Below are 23,910 nucleotides of genomic sequence, written 5' to 3' on the forward strand. Positions count from 1 at the left end.
GCTCATCCCAGCTATCTGCCAATCTCCCATTCCCACCACCCCTCTGAGTAATACCCCTCCCCACCTTCTCACTATATAGAAGGATCTGGCAACTTCTGTTTCAGTGTATCTGAAGAAGTGTGCATGCACACAAAAGCTCATACCAAGAACTAACTTAGTTGGTCTTTAAGGTGCTACTGGAAGGAATTTTTTTATTTTGACTATGGCAGACCAACACGGCTACCTATCTGCAACCCAAACCTGATTGGTGAGACACACATCAGTATCTCATGTCAAATGGTAAAAAAAGGAGGTGCCTTGCAGGGCTGCTCTGAGCACAAGTTAAATGCAGCAATACAAGTGATTAGCCTCCCCTTAGGAGGAATGTGATTTTGATGTACAGATGTCCTCCCTATACTACATTAAGCATGGCAGATTGTGATAAAAGGCACCATTTGGACTGTCAAGTGAGCTTATGGAAGACAATTAAGCTCCTAGCTTGTTTATTCCCAGAGCCCTCTACACCTGTCTACCAGCTGCCAAAACATCTGGTGAGGTTTGCCCTCCTGGCCTGCTCTTACCTGAGCTCAAAACATTCCGACTACAGCAGACAAGCTCCCAGCTTTTCCTGGCAAGGTCAGGAAAATCCTCGACAGCAAGCAGAGTTGCAATGGGCTGCCATCAGGATAGCCCTCTATCTACCTAGCTGACCATTCCCTCCCCTGGATGGAATTCCTAGTTGCCTATGGTGATCACACAAGGAGTTAAGAACCATTGGTGACCTATATAGAATTGTGGGGTCCTTCCTAAGACATTCCCTTCCACAATACTCTTACCTGCTACCTATGCAAGAGTTGCACCCAACCACTTACCGTATTTTTTGCCCTATAGGACGCACCGGCCCATAGGATGCACCTAGATTTGGGGGGGGGGTAAAGGGAAAAACTTTTATTTCCCCCCCCCCCCAGGCGCAGGGCTGGGGGAAGCCCGAGCTTCCCCCGACCCCAGAACGGGAGCCAGAGCGATGCCGAAGCTGCGGGGGAAAAGTGCGTCCTATAGGGCGAAAAATATGGTAAATCAGGCATAGGCAAACTCGGTCCTCCAGATGTTTTGGAACTACAACTCCCACCATCCCTAGCTAACAGGACCAGTGGTCAGGGATGATGGGAAGTGTAGCCCCAAAACATCTGGAGGGCAGAGTTTGCCTATGCCTGACTTTAAATGAAGAAATAAAAAAAATCCTTCCTTAAAGACCAACTAAGTTAGTTCTTGGTATGAGCTTTTGTGTGCATGCACGCTTCTTCAGATACTTCGTGTGCATGCACACTTCTTCAGATACTTCTTCAGATTTTGACTATGGCAGACCAACACGGCTACCTATCTTTAAATGAAGAGAATGGGAACAGTGCTGATAAGGCACTGAACATATAAGGTTTCTGCGCCTGACATACTTTTTAACAGGAAATGCTATAAAACCTGGGTTGTTATGCACACTAAAATATGTACTTTCCCATACAGCTGTAGCCTTGCCCCCAACTGCCCCTTCTCTAAAAGATGGCAACCCCTGGTGAAACAGTGTCAGGACAAGCCCTGCAAACCGAGGAATGTTCCTGGGGAAGGAGAGGAGAAAGTTACCCCGTGCCACCATTGAAAACTCAAAACTGCTTTTTAATTTGACAGGGTGCAAAACCATGCATTTATTGTACAGCAACACTCATGGGACACAGAAATGATTTCTCCTTCAAGTCTCAGCCGTTCTGCCTCAAGCCATCCATTGGGCAGCAGCCAGGAACCCTTGCGCCTGTTGAAAGAAACAGAGAAGGCTTAGCCACCCATCGACAGCAGGTAGGAATAAGTTAATTACCATGCTCATGTGCCAACAAAGCCACTCGTGTTACTAACTTATGTCTTCCTTCTGCTTGAGGGCATGGCCATTTTATTCTAGTTATTAATGAATGCTTGTGACAACAGCAAAAAAGGCTTCCTGGCTTACATGACAAAGAGCAGCTGCTTTGCACCCCAAAACAAGCAGGTTTCTTCCTCCATGACAGCCCTTAAAGTATTTGAACATGACTATGAAGCTGAGGTTCCAATACTTTGGCCACCTCATGAGAAGAGAAGACTCTCTGGAAAAGACCCTGATGTTGGGAAAGATGGAGGGCCCAAGGAGAAGGGGACGACAGAGGACGAGATGGTTGGACAGTGTTCTTGAAGCTATGAACATGAGTTTGACCAAACTGCGGGAAGAAGACAGAAGTGCCTGGCGTGCTCTGGTCCATGGAGTCACGAAGAGTCGGACACGACTAAACAACAACAAATCATATCTTCTTCTCAGGGGCTCTTAAATCTGCCCTGAAGCCAAAACAGTAGTTAAAGGGCTCGACAAATAAAGGCTGCTCTTACATTAGCTCTTACAGCAGAAAACTGTTGTTGCAGAAATTTGAACTGTTTTATAAGACTAGCCATCTATTCAAAGGCAAGGAAAGCATTTATCCATCTATTCACAGAAGTGCAATAACCATTCAGTAGGTATGTACGTTACACTAGGTAGGTAGATCTCAAATCTACCCTCCTGTACCAGTTACATAATAAACCGAAGAATCAAGAGGTCAGCAGTCTTGGGAAAGTTGCCTGCACCTTCTCATTATCCACAACCCTCATGCTCCCATCATCATGAAAATCTAGCAAGCAGTGTGCATTTATAGTAGAATATTTACATTAGGCTTCTGTCTTCGAAGTGCAATACAAAAGCATCCAATGTAAGATTTGGACATCAGTGGAATCAGACCATCTGGCTAGAACGCATGTTTTATCAGCATTGCCGATAAGATGGGGAAAAAAGATTAAGTCATCATGTACCACTGAATAGCACGCCATGTGAGCGCCCTGCCACTCTCTTCTAAATGGCAATTTTGTCTTACAACACTTACAGCACTTGGAAGACTTCACAATTTCCCTTGCCATCCTCCCAAGCATTCAGTCTGACATACAGTCCTGAAGTCTGAAAAAAGAAACAGGGAGCATAGTAAAGAAAGGGAAAATTTTGCTTTGTATTGCACCAGTGAATTTTCAAACGAACACATACTTCAGGGCAGCAGGGTGTCACACAAGATGGGAGGGGAGTGCATAAGACTCAAGGCCTTTGGGGATAGGCTCACATACGACTGAGTCAACATGAGCATAAAACTGCGTATGAACGGGCCTTCTGACTTCTCTTGCAACACCAGAGCCTGTAGTGCTATGCCTACTTCGGGGGAATAACTAAACTCAAAATAGGATTTCCAAGTTCTATTTTGTACAACCCTGCAAAGACTGCGCAGAATGTGCGGCTGACTGTTTAATCCAATACACAGATGCTCGCTTCGCACTGGGATCAATCTGTGGCTGAATGATATCCTGAAGGGGCCTCACATGTTCATGGGCTTCTTTGTACTATTTAGTCCCTGCATACAGAAAATGAGGCTTTCAGGGAGACCTCCAGACTAGCCCTCACCACCCCTCTAAGTTTTCCATGTACAGAAAACTGACTGAGAAGCAATGATGTAAAGACCCACTTGAAGCCTAAGGTTTACCACCTTAGTGGGAACCAGTCCTGTGTTTTTTATTCACGTCTGCTTAATTTATACTAGGTACACTTAACTTCCACACATCGTTAACCCCCGTACTCCCATCGTTACGTCATATTAATTTTATTATAGTTTAATTACTTTTTAAATTATTATCTTATACAGCTTTTTAGCTTTCCGTGTGATGTGTTTGCTTTAATTTTTGCAAGTCTCATTTGAGTTCCGGTTCTGGGGGGGAAAAGTGGGATATACATAATTGGCTTTAATACTGGCCAACTTTAGGGTTGATTTAAGGGTTATGGGGGGAAATGTGCCTTAATACAGAGTATACGTCCTTGCTTAGGCATACCTGATGATTTGCCATCTGAGATGTTGTAGGAATTAAGAAATTAAAGATGATGGGTGGGGGAGAACCAAAATTGAGAGTGCTACACATCAACTTCCCTGCTACAACAACATGCGTAAGATTCCTAAGATGCCCTACTCAGGTTATCTTTTCTAAATTAAACAGAACAAGAAAATACAAAGCCCCTACCTTCCATGCTTCTTGCGTAGGATCAGAGCAAAATGTCCTCCTTTCAAGGTTTTATTTCAAGTCACCCATCTCTTCTGCATGGGCCCACCTCAATGATTAAACTTCAGACTCACTCCGATCCTAAAAATGATGCAGAAAACCAAAGAGTTGTCGTTTTATTTATTTTTGAACCAAGGGTAGCCTGCTGTAGAAACAGATTATGCTGATGTCGTCAGACAAAGATCTGGCTAAAGCAGCAACAAATCAACACTGTCGCTCTGATGGGGAAAAAAGTGTTGGTCATCACAAACATCAGCTAGAGACCATAGCAAGGAAGGGACAGCTGCCACACACAAGAAACTGTAAGGCTACTTCTAGTTACTGTTTTAAGGACTTTCAACCATCTTATGTTTTATCAACAGGAAGGCTTAAATTGCACAGAAGTTTGAATTATTTGAAGAGCAACTATAATCAACAAATTACGCTAATAGGACTACAAGAAGTTTTGTAAGCAGAAATATAAGTGTTACAAAGTAGAAAAAGATATGAGTTATTGGTTATGAGTTTGAAAAATAGGGAAAATAAGAAATGCATACTAAGATTAGATCGGAAAATTTTCAGACAGGACTGATGGAAGTCAAAAAAAATTGAAGATGTAAAAGTATGTTTAATTACTGTTGAAAATGATAGGTTTAAAAAACGAATAAAACGTATATTTTTTAAAAATTGCACAGAATTGACAACTGTGCCCCCAACTGAATGAATGCTATCTTCCGGCCACATGGCCATTCCTGGAATTAAATCCAGCTGCCATATGCAGCAGTTTGAGGGACAAATTGCAACTATACATCAGGATTCTGGAATACTTGGTTCCATTATGCGACCCCTTTTAAGCCCACCATAAAGCTGCCTGAGAGTCCAGCACCAAAATGAATTTGACAATGAAGCTGCCTAACCAAATCACAATGGCCAGAAACATGTGGGCAGTGGGTTCAAAAATACAGCAACAGCCAATATATTGTAAGCTGCGTATTAATTCTGCAGAGATACACAAATTTGGGTTTACAAAAAGCAGCCTAGTCCAGCACCCTGTTCTCAGAGGCCAAACCAACATACTGAGTTGATTCCTTATTGAAAGGTACTTTTGACCCATGTGCTACTCTAGTAACAGAAAACTTCAGTACAAAATAGAGTTACACAAAAATCACAATCTTTCCTTTAAAAATATTTACAAATAGGCAACAATCAGGCATTCACATGTGTGCTCAATTAAGCTTTATTATGAATTTTAAGGTGTTTACTCAAAACAAAACTTAGCTCAAAGCATTCCATACTATGAAGATCCACCCCTTAGTACCACGTTAACATCTAGAAATGCATTGTTAAAAGGGCAGCCAGCAGAACTTACTGAGTTTGCATTAGAGTAAGAGGCAGTATAATCCTAGTTTACTTACTCAAAAGCAAGTCTAGTGGAGTTCAACACGTTTAACTCCTGAAATCGCGGCCTTCACCCTTTTGTATGTGGAATATTAACAAACTTAAACCCTTTAACATATCATTGGTGGCCGGTGTCTCAATGAAAAATAGGATTGAAGGCGGAAACTCACACGTGTATTCAGATCGCGTGCAGGTTTCGGGTGACTCCATCGCCTCCTTGCGCCCAGCTCGTTTTTTGCAGCAGTTCGCTCTGTACATGCCTAGCGGCATCGTCGCCCTAAACGGAAAGACACCCGCCACAGTCAGATTAACCGAGAGATTTGCTCTTGCAAACTGCATGAATTGGGCTCAAGAGACTCTCAACCGCCCTCCCCTCTCGCTGTTAAGACACTGGTGCATCAGACAGATTCTGGCTGTAACAGAAAAGAGATCAACACTGACGCTCTGATGGGGAAAAAAGTTTTAAGTCATCATGTGCACCAGTTAGGATCCGATCGGTATGGCTGCAAGTTGAGATACGCGGGGGGGGGGGCGATTAAATAAAATCGGGCTTTTAAGAGCATGCAAGTGAACTGGCCCCATAGGAAAGACGGGGGGGAACCCCGCCTAAGAAGGAAAAACAACGAGGAAACTTCCCCTCTGCAACAAGTTAGCCCTCGGCGGTTGCAAAACTCAAAGCTTCAAATGCGAAGCAACATTCCCACCCGCCCCCGCCCCGGATTTCCTAACCGAGAAAATAAAACGGTCAATATGGGGCGAAGGGGGTTAAAGGGGTTCTGAGGAACAGCTCGAACCAGCACGCGTCGTGTAATAAACAAGGAAGGGAGCCGATGGCAGAGGATTCCCCAGCCCCACCACCCAACCGCTTCCCCAAGAAGACATCTTACCTCCGCGGAAGCCGCCTGTGAAAAGAACGAGGAAACGCGCCGTGGGCTCTTATGTAGCCCATAGCGCCTCACTGCGCACGCTCTTCTCAAGGCACTTTGGGAAATGTAGTCTTTAGTAGCCCGTGGGGTGTGGCTTCTATGTGCTTGGAGTCCTGCCCGCTTCCCGCCCCCCCCCCCCCCAGATGCTGGCGAATAGGTCGAGAATGGTAGGGGCAGACTATGCCCTAGGCAGGGATTTAAAAACACCCTATATAAATATGCCATATAGGTGTATAGATAGATCCAAGTGTCCCTGTTTTCCAGGGACGTCCCTGGTTTAGAGAAGCCATCCCGGTTTCTGATTTGAGCCCGGAATGTCCCAATTTTCCTCAGGATGTCCCTGTTTTCATTTTCATTTGAATAGTTTTGGAGGGTATGGAGTTATCCAACCCCCAAGCTGTCTGAAGGCAATGCTATATAGGGAGTTTTAAAAATGTTTTTATATATGTTGGAAGCTGGGGCAACCTAGTAAGATGTGTGGGGTATAAATAGTAACATTATCATTATGGAGTGGGACATCCCTATTTTCATCGGAGAAATGTTAGAGGGAATAAAGATGGAGAATTGTTATAATTATTATTGCTTATTTAGTATACTGTGTCATACTTGATTGCTACAATGAAGTATAAATAGGCAACACGATATTATTATATTTTTGTTCCAAAGTTAGAGGGTGTAGGATATCTTGGAACAGTCAGTGCCACCTTCTGGACTGGTTGTAAGAAACAAGGTAGATCCTTCAAGGCTGAAGTCTGCTAACTAATCTGTAAAGCTCAGCAAGTCATACTTTTGCATGTAGAAGGTCCCAGGTCCAGTCAATAGCATCTCCAGTTCAAGAATCAAGCAGCAAGTAGTAGAAAATGCCCGTCTGGTCTTCAAGGGACACTTCCAGAGCAGACAGCGATACTGGACTCAGAGGGGACCAACAGTTTTTGATATAAGGCAGTTTCCAACACCCAAGGATCACACAGGGCAGTTTACAGATTAGGCTGTGTACATGTTATACCTTTAAAACACATTCAAAGTACATCCCCCCCCCATTAGCTATAGCTTTTTAAGTGTTGCTGTGAGGAGTAAACTTCAGTGCCCAGAATTCTTTGAGGCAAATAATGTGTTTCAAATGTGATTTAAAGGCTAAAGTGTCTACACAGCTTTAGAGGAAATTCTGCCATGCCTTTGCATTGAACTTTTGTGCCTTTGCACTGAACTTTTGTGTCTGCATTTTCACTTTTTGAAATATGGCAACCCCATTCAGAATAGGGCACTGACTCTCAGCTTCCTTCTCCTGTGTTGCCCTTGTAGAACTTGGCAGGAAGGAAGATGGGAACAAAAATAGAATTAGTTGGCTGTGCTTCACATTGGCTGTTGCTCCACCTCTTGTTGGGCTCCTGGTTTTCACCTGTCAGTCCCAAAGGACAGCAGCAGCCACTCCTGGATGCAACTGAATGATCCGATCACAAAGGTAAAGGGACCCTTGACCATTAGGTCCAGTCGTGACCGACTCTGGGGTTGCGGAGCTCATCTCACTTTATTGGCCGAGGGAGCTGGCATACAGCTTCCGGGTCATGTGGCCAGCATGACTAAGCCGATCATACTCAATGGAATAACTAGACAAAGTTGTCCCCCTCCAGTGGAGACTGAGTGGCCACAACAGTGACTCGTTGTTGTTTTGTTCTTATAGGAGTCTTTAGTTTCTTCTTCTTCTTCTTCTTCTTCTTCTTCTTCTTCTTCTTCTTCTTCTTCTTCTTGTTGTTTAGTTGTTTAGTCAGGTCTGACTCTTCGTGACCCCATGGACCAGAGCACTCCAGGCACTCCTGTCTTCCACTGCCTCCCGCAGTTTGGTCAAACTCATGCTGGTAGCTTTGAGAACACCGTCCAACCATCTTGTCCTCTGTCGTCCCCTTCTCCTTGTGCCTTCCATCTTTCCCAACATCAGGGTCTTTTCCAGGGAGTCCTCTCTTCTCATGAGGTGGCCAAAGTATTGGAGCCTCAGCTTCACGATCTGTCCTTCCAGTGAGCACTCAGGGCTGATTTCCTTAAGAATGGATAGGTTTCATCTTCTTGCAGTCCATAGGACACTCAAGAGTCTCCTTCACTTTAGTTTCTTAATCCATTTCTTTGCCATCACAGCCTACTAGCAGTACTTTCATTACATGCTAGCGTGTACCAGCCTGCCGCTTGGGAATTACTGACGAAATACCTTCATTGTTGTCCAAATTCCACATTCTTAGTGGTAGTGGTTGCTATAATCTCTTAAATCTTACTTTCCCCATAAATACAGCATGTCTGGATTGTATTGTCTGAAGGCTTCTCAATGCACTAGCCTTACAGAGCTTCCATTCTTATTACCGTCTCCCCAGAGATCTGAGACAATGTCTGTGCTTGTAGACTTTCTTATACTTACAGCTAAAGTATTTGGCTACATCATCCATGCTCTGCTTCGGTGGGTAAAGAAACCTGCAGAGAAAAGAGTCACTAATGAAATCTGCCTGATAACAGGTGCAGCCAGCCCAAATGGCATTGGGAGGTTTTTTGCATTGGAATTTGCCCGACGAGGAGCAACACTTGTTTTGTGGGATATAGATACTGAAGGCAATGAAAATGCAGCCAGGGAAGTTCGCAAGCTGGGAGCGAAGGCTTACATTTATACTTGCGATGTGAGCCAGAAGGAAGAAGTCTATAGCGTTGCCGAGTATGTGAGAAAGGACGTGGGCAATGTCACAATCCTGGTCAACAATGCTGGCATTGTAGCTGGGAAGCCCATCTTGCAGTGTCCTGACGAACTGCTGGAAAGAACCATGAGGACTAACTGCCATGCTCACTTTTGGGTAAGTGTGTATCCTATGAAATGGGAATCAGGCTCCTGAGTTAAAGGAAGGCTGAATTGTAAACCTGCAGCTCTTGACAGTCAGTATAGCCCAACTGAGATGAACTAGGCAACCACCTGGAGTGCAAAACATCCATGCAGAGAGCATCTGTGTCAGCTGTGAAAATACCGGGGGTTGGGGAGCAGAAGAGAGTGCCCCTTTTTGCACCTTTGGAAGATGCATATAGAAGCAGTTTAGCAATTATTTGAGGCAGTATTCCTCCCAGTCCATCTGTATCCATGGCACTGGCTAATTAGACCATAAATGCAACTGTGACAATGGTGATAGATCTTCATAGATTATTGGCATGCCTTACTAATATGTTTGATTAATGGTGGCTGGGAATGGCAGTGTTGGTACATTAGAATCCAGATTCATTAGTTTGGGAAACATCAGTGTAATAATATTCTTATTTTCATCTTTAGTTTAAGCAATTTCATTCTCTTCCTTACTTTGTGATCAGTGTACTCTTTGTGATCAGTACACCTCTTGCTGCTCAGCAAATGATGACGTATAAGTGGCTCAAAAGACATTAGTTATATCAAAGGTTATATGTTTCAAGTATGAAATTTCCGATATTTCTATCACAATATTCAATGTAGCATATAATATCAATTAATAGAAATATACAACTAAAAATATTATAAATGAATTTAAACATTGGCCTTAGAAACAGCTTTAAAATCTATAATAATAGTTTAACCCTGCAGAAGGCTGATGCCTTCTTAACAGATACCACAACAAAAAATCCCATGGAAGGACTTCCACTAGTGCAACAGGGCTCCCTCCCCCCATCCTGATGCCCCTCACAAATTGTCTTTTGTGGGGTGTTGTCGGAGAAAACCCCAGAACAGCATATGTGAGGTGTTGGGGGGATCATTCCATCTGGAAAGCTGAAATGTTTGTGCTGGTGGAATGAACACCATAGTGCTATGTTGAATTCTTCTCAAAATTTCTGATCTTTGCTTGGCAAGCTCAATGCTGTAGTCATACGGTTTGACACATAAAGTGTCTTATCCCAACTACACATTTAAAGCACTCTTATACCACTTTAAGTGTTGTGACTTGCTTCGAAAACACACACACCTGGGAACTCCAGTTCGTTACAGCTGCTGGAAATTTTAACTCTGTGAGATGGTCACCTAGCAACTCTCAGCACCCTTAACAAACTACAGTTCCCATTTTTCTTGGCAGGGTGGTGAGCCATGACTGTTCAAGTGGTGGGAGAGTACATTAAAGTCATGGTGCGGATATGACCAAGGAGTTATGCAAAGGGCTATATTTTGTAATTATTCAATCAAGTTCGCCCAGCTCACTCACACAGTGTGGATGGGTAGCTTTGCAGCAGCTAATTCTGAAAAGCAGCTTATCAGTTCCGTCTTGCAGAACATGGCCTGGCTCTCATTAATCCTACTTTACAGAGCCTGAAAAGATGGAGAGACAATCAAATGGAGGGCAATTTTAAGAGGATTGCAATGAAAACTAATCTCGTTACACTCTTTTATCCTTGTCACATGTACCATTAAGACACAAATTTCTGAAGGAACTTTGAATAGGCATTAATGTTTCTTACTTGGAAGAAGAAAAGGAGAAATTGGGAAATACATGGATGGAAGCAAAGTTGTGGTGGCTCCTCCTCTTTCTAGGTGAACAATTACCGTAGTCAGAACATCTTTGGAAAACAGAGACCTCCAGACACTCCAAGCTAGAGTTTTTGCATCTTGTCTGCATTAAGCTTGGGTTTGTTCAACTCCACCCACTTGAAACTAAAATAACAATAACAACAATCATTTGTTATTTATACCCCATTGGTCTGGCTGGGTTTACCCAGCCACTCTGGGTGGCTCCCAACAAAATATCAAAAACATGATAAAATATCAAACATCCCACCCTGTGGAAGGGCCTCCCATCAGATTCCAATTGAAATAAACAGCTATCCAACTTTTAGAAGACATCTGAAGGCAGCCCTGTTTAGGGAAGTTTTTTAATGTTGATGTTTTATCATGTTTTTAATATTCTGTTGGGAACCGCCCAGAGTGGCTGGGGAAACCCAGCTAGATGGGCAAGGTATAAATTATTTATTATTATTATTATTATTATTATTATTATTATTATTATTATTACTACTACTACTACTACTACTACTACTACTAATAGCCACCAATAATTTTACCTACATTGTATCCTGTAACAGTAAAAAAACTAAACAGATTTCTGTTTATAGAAAGAAAATGGAGCTAATTTGATATCTATTTCTAAAATAATAAAAATAATACTGATGAAATAGATGTGGCTTTTTTTAAAAAAAAATTGTTGGTATAAATAAGAGCTAAGCTTGGAAGAAGTCAAAATTAAGAAATATTACCCTTGTGTATACAATGATATATTTAATAGGACAGTTGTAGAGTGTGTGTGTGTTTACATATTTATAATAAAAGAAACTAAACGGATTTGTTCTTATATTCTGCTGGTACCTTTGCAAAGCAGGCCTTCAAACATTACAACTGCTGCTTACTAGTTGCAAATCTGAACACACAAAAAGGAAGCATGAGTATAATCAAAACTCTCTTATCCCTTTTTGCAGACAGTCAAGGCTTTTCTTCCACAAATGATCGAGAGAGATCATGGCCACATTGTGACAGTCGCAGGATCATTTGGACTTTTTGCAACAGGTTGTCTGGAGGTTGGTAAGCCACACGTTGATAGAAGTTCACAAATGCTAAATTGCCTCTTTGTCTTTTGCATGATTTATAATAATATAATAATTTATTATTTATACCCCGCCCATCTGGCTGAGTTTCCCCAGCCACTCTGGGCGGCTCCCAATCAAATGTTAAAAACAGTACAGCATTAAATATTAAAAACCTCCCTGAACAGGGCTGCCTTCAGATGTCTTTTAAAGATAGGATAGCTGCTTATTTCCTTGACATCTGATGGGAGGGCATTCCACAGGGCAGGCACCACTACTGAGAAGGCCCTCTGCCTGGTTCCCTGCAACCTCGCTTCTCGCAGTGAGGGAACAGCCAGAAGGCCCTCGGTGCTGGATCTCAGTGTCCGGGCTGAACGATGGGGGTGGAGACGCTCCTTCAGGTATACAGGACCTAGGCCATTTAGGGCTTTAAAGGTCAGCACCAACACTTTGAATTGTGCTCGGAAATGTACTGGGAGCCAATGCAGATGTCTATAATCCATCGGTTCACAAGACGCAGGGCATCTCTCTCATTGCAGGGTCTTACTAAAACAGTGGTCGAGTTAAGCATGTAAATGGGGAAATGTTGCTTGTTTCCTCAGGGTTACTGCGCTAGCAAGTTTGCCGTGGTTGGATTCCATGAAGCTCTGAGCCATGAGCTGAAAGCCAAAAGAGTCAGTGGTGTGAAGACTACCCTCGTTTGTCCATATTTCACAGACACTGGCATGTTCCATGGCTGTAGAATCAGGTAATGCTGCGCTCAGACTCAATTTTGATGCTTTGTTCACTTTTTATGACTACTTTTGCTATGTTTATGTCTTTGCTATGTCTTTTGCTATGTTTAATTTTTATATATGTTGCAAGCCACCTTGAGCATGATTTTGACTTTTGAAAGTTGGCGTACAAATAAAATGATTGGTTGGTTGGTTGACACTCACACAGATTCCTACTCAAAACACACACACACACCAACTTGATCCCTGGTACAAGGAGTGCACCTACTCTTAGTAAAACTTAGCTGAACAACAGAACATTCTGCCCCTGTCCTCCCCCCCCCAGTGCACCCCCTTAATCTGTTGTAAGAGTTCCCCCAACCCTTTTTGGAGATGGCATGAGTCGCACACCAAGAAGTTGGAAGCCCTCGCACTGATGGGATGGTTAGTTAAAGGCCACCCCTTCATTTCAACAGCGCATTGAAAGGTTCAGAATGGATTCAGAGCCACTCATTTCTCAATGAGCAGTAGAGGGAAATGTAGACTTGCTGCAAGCTTCCATTCTTGGACATTCCAGTCTTTAACCTAGGTAAAATACCACCTCTGGTAACCAAGCAGGGCGTCATCAGGACATGATGTCATCAGGGGAGGGGCTTCTTATCCCCCCAGGCCAGAACTCTGGCATGAAGTGAGGTGAACTCTACCCTAGACCGAAATCCCCTAGCACAAAATTCTCCTCCTATCGTCAACTTTTGAAATTTAGTATATATTCATCTATAACAGGAGTGGCAAACAGTAGGCCTGGGGGGTTGAATGCAGTCTTCCAGGTGTGTGTGTGTGTGTGTGTGTGTGTGTGTGTGTGTGTGTGTGTGTGTTCACCTCTGGCTTTTGTGTGACTTACCAAACAAAGAGTCACCTCCATTGCACAAGTAGAAGAATTTGGATTTGATATCCCGCTTTATCACTACCCAAAGGAGTCTCAAAACGGCTAACATTCTCCTTTCCCTTCCTCCCCCACAACAAACACTCTGTGAGGTGAGTGGGGCTGAGAGACTTCAAAGAAGTGTAACTAGCCCAAGGTCACCCAGCAGCTGCATGTGGAGGAGCGGAGACGTGAACCCGGTTCACCAGATTACGAGTCTACCGCTCTTAACCACTACACCACACTGGCTCTCTGCCCAGGGGCATAGCTAAGCTGCTCTGGCACCTGGAGCAGCAGGGGCGGGGTGATCCGCGCATGGGGGCGCCTCACGGGGGCAGGGTTGCAATCTGCACACAGGGGTGCATCACAGGGGGTGCCATGGCAATCCATGCACGGGTGCCCCATGGCGATCCGCCCAGGGGGGTGGTGTGGCGAGCTGTCCACAGAGTCCTCCTGGTGGATGCAAGCCCCACACTGCCGTTAAGGGCAGCACAGGGCCCCAAGCATCACTCCCAGAAGAGACGCATGGCTCAGGCGCGCTGCAGGCCAGGCCCCATGGTAAGTGCCGACCCCCACGGTGTGCCATTTTGTCACCCCCAAGGATGACACCTGGGGTGCGCCGCATCCCCCACCCACCCCTTCCTACGCCCGCCTCTGCCCACTATTTTTGGCATGATACCCATGAGATGATGCATCCCTTGGTTTAAAAAAAGCTTCCTCACCCCTGTTCTAGAACTACATAGCTGGAGAAGAATGATTACCACCTTCCCACGCTTTAATACTATTGTGTGGCGCCTGACACAGAGAAAGAAGGAATGGAGAGATGTCCACTTACTTAATTTGAATTGTTCCCATGGATTACTGACTCATCCCTTAGCTGCTTAATACTTGCAGGGGAATATATTGTTCACATGATTAATGACAGGGTTCGCCGAGCCGTAGCGATACCTTGAACTCACCTTATATAGAACAGAATCAGCAGATCCATATTTAGACTTTGTTACAGCGACTTCACTCTGGTTCAACGATTCATGCATTTCTGCAATTAATAATGTTTTTAGCCTGTCTGAAGTGGTTGCTGCAAAGTATTAACCTGGAACATTGTTAAAAGGGACAGTGGTTTGTCTGCGAGGATGGAAAATCAAAAGGTTTTTAGCTTAGGGTGGGCCCCATGGCTTGGTTTCCAAGAAAGAGCTAGATTACACAGGAGAGCAAAGCAAAACTAAATCACACCCACCCACAATTAATATCAATGATCTGGACCAGTTGACAGACTTCAGCCTTGCAGGATCTACCTTGCTTTTTAACCTAAATCCTGAGATCCACAAACGAGAGCCTGGACCAAAAGAAACACACTGAGAAAGAATTCTGCACCCAGGAATTTGTTTTGAGCAGCAGAACTGAGCAATGCTCACCGTCTTTCCACACAAAAGTTGACACTGCTTCCTTTCCCTCAACATGTGTTTTTTTCTTTTTCTAGGCAAGAACTGGAAGCCCTGCTTTCTCCCTTAAGGCCAGACCAGTTTGTGAAATCAGCAATGCACAGAATACTTCAGAATCAGCATGTGATCTACGTCCCCAGAATGCTGTACCTTGTGGCCATTTTAAAAAAGTAAGTCACTGTATTCAGGAACTGGCAGACCTATGACTGCTTAATAGGGGTAGGGGTGGAAAAATTAGCGTTGAGTTTACTGTAGCCAATAAAGGCTAAAGCAGTGTTTAATGAGCAAGGAGTCAGGCCAGACCTCAGTGCCATAGCCCACTTGCCTTGCCCTCATTGACCATCCTGTAGCCTTTTGGTTGGACCAAGGCCAGTATCAGTAACCTATAAAAATGTTACACTAACAGTTACTAATATGTATATATAAATCAGTATCAATTCATTTTCCTTCTGACACACTGTCCCTCTCAGTCTCCTGAGTTCTCACCCAAGGTCCAAACAAACTCTCAGTTCATTCACAAGTCTCCCGAGCTTCTGGAAGCAGCAGACATCATATCACCCGAGTCTCACACTTTAGACTTGCTTTTTATGGGCAGGCTCCAGGTGGATGGGTCCTTCCTCAGGGCTGCTCACAGATGTGTTCTATTCACCTGCACACTCCACACGCAGTTCCAAGTGCAGAAGGTTTGTTGAGTTTCCCAGGGGGTCCAAAGGATGGGAAAAGAGCCCCCCTCCACCCACAACTCTTTCTTCACCCTCTGTCCTCTCCCTTCTCCTCCAGAGCCAAGATGGAGAGTTTTCATGTGGAGGGGATGCACACTGAAACATTACTAATTAAGACACAAGAAGACTCTGGTGGAAAACATTTATTGTTGGTAGTACCGTATTTTTCACTCTATAAGACGCACCAGACCACAAGACGCACCTAGTTTTTGGAGGAGGAAAACAAGAAAAAAAATATATTCTGAATCTCAGAAGCCAGAACAGCAAGAGGGATCGCTGCGCAGTGAAAGCAGCAATCCCTCTTGCTGTTCTGGCTTCTGGGATAGCTGCGCAGCCTGCATTTGCTCCATAAGACGCACACACATTTCCCCTTACTTTTTAGGAGGGAAAAAGTGAGTCTCATAGAGCAAAAAATACGGCAATTCTTTCCATGTTGAAAAATGCCCGAGTTTAGGAAAGTCCCTTTTCACATCTGACTCACCAACCACTCACTTTGGTTACTATTTATGGATTGGGTGATAACTGGGGAAATCCTTTCTGCTCACTAGAAGCGTAGTTCAACGCTATGTATAGGGTGAGTCCTTTAAAAGAGGCCCCGTGGATACAGAGTTCACATGTTCTACAGGGCCTCATTAAAAGACTCGCCCTGTATTTCATAGCAGCACCCCAAAGGGCTCGATTTTGCAACGTTCCAAACATGTTGTGGGAGGGAGGCCAAAGCAGATGTAAAGACAAATAGTTGGATACAACACATAAAAAGCTAAAAGGTAGCTCCGTTGGTTCATAAGAACAGAATGACAAAATCCGTAGTTGGGCAATAACTTTACTATGCCCAGCCAAAATGTCACAAATTCATGGCAAGTTTGTAGTCAGTCTCCAGCAATATCTGGGGAAGTGACAGGTTCTGCAACCCTGAAATAAGGGGTGGGAATGAGACTTGTTATTTGTGCTCCCAATATTTCAGAGATGCTTTTAAACAAAGCTACAATTTTTCCTTCTCTCTCTTCCTCAGTCTCCTTCCTTGGGATGTTCAAGTTCTTATTCAAAAATTCCTGGGACTGGACAAATGTATTCCACAAAAAAGCTAAATAAACTATCACCATTAAGTGGCTGGAAGGTGAAAAGGATGAAAAGTGTTGTCCTTTTGCATCACAGCTTCGATAGCAAGATTTCCGATTCTAAATGCAGGCAAAAAGGACAGATGAAATCAAAGTTTGGCATTCAAGATTCACTGGAATATTCTGGTTTTGCACAGGTAACGTACATGCAAGGGCTCTCTTTGTGAGCATTTATGCCTTTGGCTATTGAACAATTGCTGGAGAATCTCTTTCAACATTCAGTGTTCAGAAAGATCAAATGATACAGCAGGTAGAAACATTTTAAGCGTTGACGGAAAATAAGAGATTTCCCTCCTCTGCAATATTTCATCCATTCTTATTTCGGGGTGTTTCACTTGACTTTCCATTATATTCTGAGGTATACACCAGAATCTTTCTTCAGGAAACAGACTTGATAAACCTCATTTTCAGCTCCCTATCACTGCAGAGATATAATCTGAGTTGAATGATGCCGGCCTTGGAGGCAGCCTGTAACAATGGATCTGAAGTATGCATTACTGTGTATTGTATTAATCCCCATGATAACACTTTTGGGTCACCTATTTTCCAGCTGTTCGTTTTATATAGGAGAATGGAAAGGAATAGGGATACAGCCAACTATTTTAGGAAGTAGAATTGAATGCGGAAGACGGGGATTTCTAACAACAGCTACACATTCCTAGCAAGTCAGGCAGAACATGTTTGTGGGATGTTATTGCCCTTGCTCAAGAAACTAAGCCTATGTAAATAAAACAGTTATGTGTTTTCCACCTTGTTTATCTGTTCTTCCAACTTCCCACAATGCATTTCCCTTCATCTTGTGTTCCAACACAACCAACCCCATTCAAGACATGTAATTGCTCTGATAGCTCAACTGGTAGAGCATGAGACTCTTAATCTTAGGGTCATACGTTCGCGGCCCACATTGGGCAAGATTCCTGCACTGCACCACTAGGTGACTCTCGTGGTCCCTTCCAACTCTATCCTGACACTGGAGAAAAATTGACATGAAGCAAGCTGATCATTCGCAAGTGAGCTGGGGCTGTTGAGTCCTACAATATCTGGAGTGTTAACAGGTCCCACTCCCCTGATGTAGGATAGAAACATGTCCCAAGACATCGGCCAGTCAAGAGATATTTGGTATCTCTTGGTATTGGCCAGTCAAAAGATATGATGCAGATCACATGCACATAGATGGTCAGAGAGTTACAAAGCTTGCAGTCAAAATAAAAAAATTTCTTCCAGTAGCACCTTAAAGACCAACTAAGTTAGTTCTTGGTATGAGCTTTCGTGTGCATGCACACTTCTTCAGAAGAAGAAGTCGAGAGATTGTGTCGAGAGATTTCTGACCAACTTTTATAGGTTTTGGTCAATTTGTGTCACGAGATTTCTCACCAACTTTTATAGGTTTTATAGGTTTAGCCCTTCATCTTTGCTCATATTAGCACAGGAAACAAATATATATATATATATATATCACAGGGAACAAAGAAACCCACCACTTTAGTATTTACCATTTATTGGTGACAAACACTAAGTTTTACTTACATTCCATGGGGAGAAAAAATTCCAGCGTAAACAATGAACTGAAGCAGTACTTAACTTGCAAGGCTATCGTGCTTTACCTGGACCATATGCAAAAACTTTATTGCACACACCACTGTGTGCAATAAACACAACATCAAAAGCAACACAGTTTATATATAAACATAGGTAATTTTTTTCAGCCCTACATGGAGATGTAATTAAACAGTATAAAGCACTCAAGGAAAATCAATCTGCAGTTTTATATGCACTACATTGAGATCATATCCTGTACTGTACTGAGTTTGTGTGCCTTTATATATAGACACACACACACAATTTTTTTAAAAAACAAAGATTAGAGACCATTTAAACTTCTGCGGCATTCAAGTCCCCCCCCCAATATTCTAGAAATCAAAATGATCAAATGAAGTTTTAAAATTCCTAAAATGTGTAATTTATTCAACCGTTCAATAATTAGGCTAGACTTGCCTAGCCAGCTTTGTTTTCAATCAAATGGCAGGCACACAGTTGTTTCCAGTGAAATTTTTTTACAATTTCATTAAAAACAAAAGACCAAACATATACATGGATATGATCTTCCCAAGTTAGTTCATAGGTAAGTGTTATCAGACAACAAAAGTTTCTAAACTGTGCTATATTTCTAGGTACAATTAAGAAACTTTTCTCTTCTTTTTAAATGAAAAATTTATAGTGTCATTCAAAACAATGTAATGAAACTAAAAATTTTATCACTGTTTGAAAAGCAACGGTTATGATTTAGATACTACAGTGGATTGTGACAACTGTAGCGCTCTAAAACAGTTAGGTTACATTAATTAGGAAGCATTTGATTTTCTCTGGTGCTTTCAAGGTTTGGGTCCAGTCAAGCCTTTTTTAGGCAGTGGTGTCCAGTGTTTGTCCCAAAGTGTTTGAGCTAGCCGGTTTGAGGAGAGGGTCGTTTTCCATTTCTTGCTTCACGCATCTAGAAAAAAAAGAAAAATGTTTTGTTTTTCCCCCAAAAAGGAACCATGCTTGGGATTATGGCTCTCTCAGCCAGAATTGTGGCACTTTCAAACTCATGCCAAGAGGCACATTTCCTTTGAAATAGCAAACTCCCACTGTAGCATTTATCCATTGACTTTAAATGCGCTGCCAGTAATGCAATTAAGCTAGTGCTGGCAAGAGAAATTTGCTCTGCTAGCTCAAGACTAGGACCCTCGTACCTATGGGACCGCCTCTCCTGCTATGCCCCACGGAGGACCTTAAGGTCCACAAATAACAACACTTTGGAGGTCCCAAGCCGCAAGGTGGTTAGATCGATCTCAACTATGGCCAGGGCCTTTTTAGTACTGGCTCTGACTAGGTGGAACACTCTGGCACCAGAGACTAGGGCTCTGTGGGACTTGACATCTTTCCGCAGGGCCTGCAAGATGGAGATGTTCCGCCGGGCCTTTGGTTTGGACTCAGTCTGACCCTTACGTTTCCCTCCCTTTATGGTTTCGATTTATGGGCTACTATTAAAATGAGGCTGCATTTTAAATTGTATTTTAACCCATATTTTAATAAATTGGGGGTTTTTTTGGGGGGGTTGTTTGCCCCTCCCCCATTATGTTTTATTGTAATTTTATTGGTGTTAGCTGCCCTGAGCCCGGCTCTGGCCGGGGAGGGCGGGGTATAAAAAATAAAATGAAATATTTATTATTTATTTAAGACAACTCTGCAAAGCACGCCCTGAGAATGGGTACAGTTAATGATGTTCTGCTTACAGCAACACATTCAAAACCTCAAAGAAACACGAATGACAGGACATGTTGTTGGAAGAAACTGAAACTAGACTAGCTGTGATACTAAATGGACAACGGCTGGGCATAAACCTGCTCTCCCACTCATCTGCCAATGTGATACAAGGTTGATTTTTATAACTCTCCATGTAAACAAATACTCCTCTAAAGGCAAGTGATATTTCTGTGAAACGGTTAGAACGTTGTGGCTGGGTTTTTGTTTAGTAAAAAAGGAGGTAAATGCTAGAAAAGATCATTTTCACTCACACAGACATTGGTCCATTTCCTGTTCTTGGCATCTCTGTACTTTGTTGGTCCAACTCAGACAGCAATTTTAAGATGTTTAATGCAGCCTGGAGAAGGAAAAGATTGAATTAAATATAACATGGATGTTTTACGTGTCTGAAGTCACTGAATTAAGCTTTTATATTACTGGTTTTAGGTTGTATTTTTGTTTCAATGATTTCTTTTTATTTAGACTGTATGCTACTTGAGATATTTTTGAAATGTTAGGTGGTTTATCAATGCTCATAAATAAATAATGGATGCATGTTATAATAAATGGCTGGAAGAATACTGGGCAATGTGTATTAAAAACACTCAACACTGCTAAAGTTGGTCATGCACACAGAAAAGGATTAGTTCCATACAGGATTTCCATGGCCTCAATTAGCAACTTGCCATTTTCCCATTTCCAAGCTGCACAGAATGAAGATCATTTCTCATGGACAAACTGGGCAAGTTAGGTATGTAAATGTGAGAACCAGGGCTCAGCATGGGAAGAATGCCCTGTATGTAGCCTCAAGTTCTGGTTGACTCAGAACTCTGAAACTAGGACTGAAGTCAGGGCTTCTATGACAAAAATCTTTGCACCACTGTAGGTTTCTCTTTTGTAAGACACGCCAGCATGAGAAATTTGAGCAGTGAAATCTACTAGGATGGTGCATCTCAGAGAGTTTAAAAGCAGCTGGCTCAGTGAAGATATACTGTTGTTTAATGGGAAAGTGTGCTGGTTCCTAATTCACACTGGCTCCCTCAAGTAGAGCAGCAACAGACACCTACACATTTCACAAACTGTCCTCCATTAGTCAACATTTGTCATCACTCCAATGGGTTTCTCTTGGACCCAAGGAGAAAAAACCTGAAGATGCCTAATCTAGACTCCCATCCATCTGAATGTTTAAGTGATCACATTGGAGGAAGTTAATGACTGGTCCACAATTCATTTATATAAAATCAGCTTCACGTTCTCTTACCATATCGTGGCAAGATTCAACATCTTTTCCAATTCCATGGCTGATCAGTGGCGGCTGAGCGGAACAATTTATAAGAGACACAAATTCGTTCTTGTTGTTTTTGGGGAAATCTTTGTATTCAACCTAAGAAAAAGAAATTTTGAATTATTTCCAAACAGGTGTCCCCCAACCCTCTAAGCAAGCTCTTATTTGCTCCCCAGAACTCTCATTAGCGCTGCAACATTGATATGGTAACAAGCAGGAGCTTCTCCCAGACAGAAAAAGATCCCTGTTCTTGTCTACTCCAAAACACAGAAAAAAGAAAAGAAAAACCTCATCTATCTTTCAGGTGTTCTGCATGTGATGGAGAACTGGAGGTGGGCTAAACTTTCACTCTACTCATGTGAATTGCTACTTGTTAAAATGGTCCTCTAAATGTAGGAAAGTGGTACACCAGGAAGGGCTTTTATTGAGCATCTCAAGGAGTATGCTACTTCCCTATATGCAAGGAGATTGCTTCCTCAGCAACATTCTAAAACTGGGGGAAGCTCTCACCTGCAGGGGAGCCTAGCCCAGAAAAAGTCAATTGCAGAAATATCCTGATCATGTTGATTGGTACACATGTAAGAATGGAAAACAAGTCAAAATGTATGCTGAATCTAAATGTCTCCAAGGTAGAAATTCAGACATACACTTCAACTGCATGAGCCTTCTTCTTCTTCTTCAAAGAGAAGAGGCTCTGGCACAAGCCGTACAGAGATGAACAGAAGTTATTTAAGTGCAGTGTCTGATGGACAGGGCTATGTTTTTGTTGAGTGAGAAAAAAGACAACGCTCAAAAAAACCATAGGAACAGCCTTCAAGTTGTATACTAGCTGGGAAACGTTCCATTTTTAAAAATGTAACATATTGGTTTTCAACAATAACTCCAAAAACATAGGAAACTTTCTGTCTTAGGCAGAAGGCTGACATGCATGAATTGGTACCCGCCCCATGTGGTTTTGTGAAACAAGGTTTTTATTGAGCAAGTCAAATCCTATGAAGAGACACCTTGAATTACGCCGCTTGCAACCAATTTACCTGGATTCCCTGAACACCGGAAAGGTAGTCCAACTGTTCGGAAGGTCTAGTGAGAGGTCCGTGGGGCACATGGCCCGAGGAGCTGTTTTTTAAAATGGTTTCAGCGGTAGGAGAAGTGCCACCGTATAATAGCTCTCTAGCAATCATAGCTGTCACAGTAGCCATGGCAGGATTGGGGGCTGCCCTGTTGAACTCTTTGGTGTGGTGTCCTTGATTAACTCCTACAGCCTGTGCAACCTCAGGGACCATGGGAAGAATGCCAGCAGGAAGCTGCTGATGGCTGAGATAAGGCATCCTGAACTCATCCTCTTTATTACCTAGTAACGAGACAGAACAAACAAAAAAAGTTTCATTAATTGGCAAGGGTCTGGTCATACACAAAATGGCAGATCACAGAGCACAAAATCCAAAATAGCTTCTGAAATGCAAGCCCCATCCTGGCCTTCAGCAAGATGGTAACATTCCTTCTGGGTCTAATGTGTTTTATTCTGATAATGATTTCACATTGCTTTTCCCAAAGCACTTTGCAAAAAATAAGTCTAATGTCCCAAGCAATGCCTGATATGAGCCGAAACTTTGAAAGTCTTTTCCAAATAGAAAAATTAATAAATCAGTATTTTAGTTTTATCAGAGTGGGTTAAAAATAATAATAATCTTGCATCACCCTTTGCGCATGCATTGCTCTGGAAATATTACCTTGGGAAATAAGCAAATGGTCAAACCTTTATTTACTTTATATTATTGGGCCAGCAAACTTATTTTCACAGATGCGTGTGCATGCTATGCAAAAATCACAAGGTGGGGAAAACTATAAAGCCACCCAAAGCTTCTCTCGACTCCTGCAGCCCTGTTAACTCTGCCATCTCAGTTCTCCCCCTGCCTCATGCAGGGAGGGGGCAGCGAATCACAAGAGCAGGTGCCGGCAAAAATCACGATGCAGGAAAAACTGAAACCAGCCAATGACTCTAAATAGCTCCATACTTATTTCAGACATCGTGATATATTGGTATATTGTGATGTTTAGCTGCTGAAACATCACACTGTTGAAAACCAGATATCACCAAGCCCTAGTGTCCCCTGGTCTACCTGGGTGACCCATTATACCTATTTAATGCCTAGTAACTATCAACCAAATAGTATGCCCTAACTGACCTTCAATTCTTGAAATCACGGAATGTCAATCTGCTGTGGTACAGCCACCATACCAATAAAATAAAGTAAAAGAAGAATGAAATGAAGGTCACTTACTAGCAGATGTTTCTTCAGAGCCAGGCTCAAAAAACGTTACTTTTCTTCCATCACCTGGCTTCTTTACTGGCGTCTAGCACAAAAGAGAATTATTTGGAGTTGTTATGCCACTGCACTGAAGAGTCGAGCGTTTCTAACCACCTTTCTAAACAAAGGCTACACCACT

The 23,910-nt window shown here is 42.7% G+C and overlaps 2 protein-coding genes and 1 long non-coding RNA gene across 7 annotated transcripts in view; 1 reads left to right on the plus strand and 2 right to left on the minus strand.

The window, feature by feature from the left end:
- Window positions 1-1,644: 1,644 nt before the first annotated feature.
- Window positions 1,645-7,742, minus strand: LOC308588353. Its single transcript, XR_014008628.1, has 5 exons — window positions 7,728-7,742; window positions 5,667-6,477; window positions 4,081-4,200; window positions 2,910-2,980; window positions 1,645-1,780 (listed from the first exon to the last, which is right to left on the minus strand). It is a non-coding gene; the product is annotated as an uncharacterized lncRNA (long non-coding RNA).
- Window positions 7,743-8,585: 843 nt separating this feature from the next.
- On the plus strand, window positions 8,586-20,440 carry LOC308588212 (retinol dehydrogenase 10-like). 2 transcript variants are annotated; one of them, XR_014008601.1, is made up of 6 exons: window positions 8,586-9,250; window positions 11,874-11,972; window positions 12,581-12,726; window positions 15,094-15,225; window positions 16,790-17,032; window positions 20,170-20,440. XR_014008601.1 is itself a non-coding variant. In XM_081196614.1 (5 exons), exons 1-5 carry the CDS (start codon window positions 8,705-8,707, stop codon window positions 16,863-16,865), a joined length of 999 nt encoding a protein of 332 aa, XP_081052740.1. In that variant the 5' UTR covers window positions 8,586-8,704; the 3' UTR covers window positions 16,866-18,053. The 2 variants fall into 2 exon arrangements, 1 of the variants encoding a protein (XP_081052740.1); XM_081196614.1 differs by lacking the exon at window positions 20,170-20,440 and having other exon boundaries at window positions 16,790-18,053.
- STAU1 (staufen double-stranded RNA binding protein 1) overlaps window positions 18,377-23,910 on the minus strand; it is a 40,631-nt gene continuing 35,097 nt past the window's right edge. For all 4 annotated transcript variants that reach the window (XM_081196187.1, XM_081196188.1, XM_081196185.1 and 1 more), the window contains 5 exons: window positions 23,745-23,817; window positions 22,497-22,813; window positions 21,439-21,561; window positions 20,450-20,535; window positions 18,377-19,383 (listed from right to left, as the gene is read on the minus strand). In XM_081196187.1, the coding sequence (XP_081052313.1) occupies window positions 19,296-19,383; window positions 20,450-20,535; window positions 21,439-21,561; window positions 22,497-22,813; window positions 23,745-23,817 (687 nt within the window). In that variant the 3' untranslated portion in view covers window positions 18,377-19,295. The remainder of the gene's footprint in view (window positions 19,384-20,449; window positions 20,536-21,438; window positions 21,562-22,496; window positions 22,814-23,744; window positions 23,818-23,910) is intronic.

Source organism: Podarcis bocagei (genome assembly GCF_964188305.1).
Source record: "Podarcis bocagei genome assembly, chromosome: 5".
Lineage (NCBI taxonomy): Eukaryota > Metazoa > Chordata > Lepidosauria > Squamata > Lacertidae > Podarcis > Podarcis bocagei.